Source organism: Stegastes partitus, unplaced genomic scaffold (assembly GCF_000690725.1).
Source record: "Stegastes partitus isolate 25-593 unplaced genomic scaffold, Stegastes_partitus-1.0.2 Scaffold2541, whole genome shotgun sequence".
Lineage (NCBI taxonomy): Eukaryota > Metazoa > Chordata > Actinopteri > Pomacentridae > Stegastes > Stegastes partitus.
Window position 1 is genome coordinate 50,097 of NW_007580272.1, and position 2,933 is coordinate 53,029.

At 51.6% G+C, this 2,933-nt stretch overlaps 1 protein-coding gene across 1 annotated transcript in view; it reads right to left on the minus strand.

Annotated features, from left to right (window-relative positions):
* LOC103375310 (retinal guanylyl cyclase 2-like) overlaps nucleotides 1-888 on the minus strand; it is a 24,109-nt gene extending 23,221 nt beyond the window's left edge. The window contains exons 1-2 of the mRNA XM_008305542.1: nucleotides 651-888; nucleotides 257-487 (exon numbers count right to left, since the gene is read on the minus strand). Of these exons, the coding sequence (XP_008303764.1) occupies nucleotides 257-487; nucleotides 651-888 (469 nt within the window). The remainder of the gene's footprint in view (nucleotides 1-256; nucleotides 488-650) is intronic.
* Nucleotides 889-2,933: the final 2,045 nt, after the last annotated feature.

Sequence of the window (2,933 nt, forward strand, 5' to 3'; positions counted from 1 at the left end):
CCTGTTCATGGGTCACCGCTAAGCTAGGTGAGCTATAGGGGCGCCCCCAGGGACCTGTAGCCTGTTCATGGGTCATAGGTGAGCTATAGGGCCCCAGGGCTCTTTAGGGGAAAAAACAGTTTATTTACAGAACAAAATATATTTAACTTTGCAGCAGCTCTTAAATAAAAACGTGTGTCGATCCATAATGACCTCTGAGGTCAGGCCACGCCCGCTTTCTGGAGCCACGCCTCTTCCAGTGACGTCACTGGCTCACCTGAGATGACGGCGACGTGCGCCCAGCGGAAGAATCTGAGGACGGTGAACAGGACTCTGCTGGGAGGAGTGATGGGCGGCAGGTTCGGCCAATCGGTGTCCAGACAGCCAGGAGAGGCAAGCCCCGCCTCCCAGTGCTCGGCCAGTAGGGAGGCAGCATGACAGAGGGCGGGGTTAAAAGGGCCAATGTAGGCGTGGCCATAACCCTCCATCTCCCCGAGTTCTGTCAGCGCTGAAATACAGAACCACAAGTTCTATTGAGAAGATAATGGATCACAAAATACACGCATCTGTAAAAACAGAACTGAACCGTGACAACACTTTACAGTCTCCTGATTGGCTCAGACCTTTGGAGGCGGAGCCTGTTACTGCTGTGTTCTGATTGGCTCACTGACCTTTGGAGGCGGAGCAGTCCTCCTCCAGCAGCTTCACGTCGTACCAGAATCCTTTGCTCAGTCCGCTGTCGCTCTGTAACCGTGACAACGCCAGGTTGGCCGCCGCCGTGGGCATTGCCCGGGAGAACATTGGGTCACATGACCAGGGGCCAATCAGGGCCAGTTTGAAGGTCGCGGCCCACACCTGGGTGATGCATAGCAACCAGAGACACGCCCTTAGCAACCAGGGAAGCTGCATCCTGTGACCTGCAGAGAGAAAAACAAAGTTCAGCTCCATGTTCAGAGGCAGACAGAACAAAACCCGCTTCAGAAAGCTGAACTTCACTGTTTGGAATCTGAAATAATAAAATCCAGGTTTGAAGCAGAGTTCTGAAGCTTTCCTGGAAAACATCACTTCATTTCTGTGGTTCTCTTCGACTGTTTCCGAGTTTGGAACCTTGAAAAAGTTCTTAAAAATGAAACTCTTAAAGTGAGTTCTGAGACGTGTGCAGGTGAGGTTCTGGCTCACCTGAGCTCTGGTCCTGTGGCCAATCACACGTCACATTGAGCAGGTCAGGTGACGTTTACAGACTGATCCACCAATCAGCAGGACGGTGGAGAACACAGCAGAACCTCTGTGGAGGAACCGTGATCTGAGTGTGAAAGTCTTCACAACAGAGCAGAGGTTCTACAGCAGCACTTGTGTTGGTTCTGGTCCTCCATGTTCTGCTGTTGCTCCATAACTTCACCAGAACATACGTGAGTGCTTCTGCTCAGAGTGTTGTCGAGTCACGGCGCTTCAAGTTCATCACCAGCTCTGGTGTTGGACGTCAGACTGACCTCATGAAGAAGAAACGCCGGCTTGTTCTAGCTTCCTGGATATTTACAGGTTTCTGGTGGGTCCAGTCTGCGGTCCCGGAGTTAGAAGTGAACGGGGCTCCTCCACCTGGAACACTTTCATAAAAGACCTGAAACTGCAGGAGCCGGTTTCTTTTATAAATGAGGTGGAGGCAGAACCATCAGTCCGTAGATGTTCTGACAGACGGTTATTTTACTGATGTTCTGGTTTCTTCTAAACATGGTCCCACCGTGTCCCATGGTGTCTGTGTGGATGCTGCTGCTGTCTGGGCCGGGACCCTCTGGACGAACCGGGTTTTAATCTCACTGAGCCTCCTGCCTCAGTAAAGGTTAAACAAAAGGAACCGTCACTCTGTGCTGGTGTCGGGTCTCCAGGTTGTTCTGCAGTCGGGAACATCTGAACCTGAGAAGCTGCACAGTCTTCACTCCTGGACTTAAATGCTTCTTATCTTGCTGAGTCCAGCTGCTGAACAAGCCCGCAGAACCCGACCCGTCCTGCTGCAGCTTTGGCTTGAATGGTTTCTGATTTTAATATTTTGGATTCAGTACTTTTGAGGCTGAACGTTTGGCTGCAGCTGGACCTGGTCGGTACCAAAACACTCCTCAGAGTCTGAACCCAGCCGACTGCTGCCACCTCTGACCTTTAAATCTCCCTGACACCATTAGCTAATGCTAAGGAGCGCTAAGAGCGCTAAGTATAGCAACAATGCTAACACTCTTAACACAAGCTGGGCGCAGCACCTGAGGACCTCCTACCTGCACAACACTCTCACCTGGTGACATCACGCCGCTGTCTGATGAGGTCATACAGCGGCGTGATGTCATCGTCCAGCTTCCCTTCAGGGTCCAATCTGTGAAAGTAAAGCAATGTCACGGTTCTGACCCGGTTCTGTTTCAAACACAGTCACCATGTTCAGGATGAATCCAGACCCGTCCTGGCAGGATGGTTCCATCAGCTTCCTCTCTGACACAGACGTCCTGAGTTCTGGTTCCGTGAGGCTTCTTCACACTGAACCTCAGGTTTGGGTTCTGATTCTAAACCGTCTCCCTTGACTCCCTGCAGGTGGTTAGAGAGTGACCAGGCTGGTTCTGTTAACTGGTCCAGTTAGAGTTATCGGCACCGCTAGCCTCAAGCTGGTTGGCCTCGACTGCTTCAGGAGAAGAAAGACAAACTGGGCCGATTGTGTTCAGGGTTCTGTCAGCAGGCCACTGTCTGACCGGGTTCTAAAGGTCCAACCGGATTCTGTAGGTCTAACCGGGTTCTGCAGGTCTAACCGGGTTCTGCAGGGCTCTGCCAGCATCTCCCTGTGGTTCCATCACGGTCTTGATCAGGCACACTGAAGCTTTCACCGAAAATCATCAATTAAATCTCATGAAGTGACGTTAAAACTGAGTCCTGAACGAACTCTAGAACCACACCAACCACCAGAACCAACCTCAGAACCT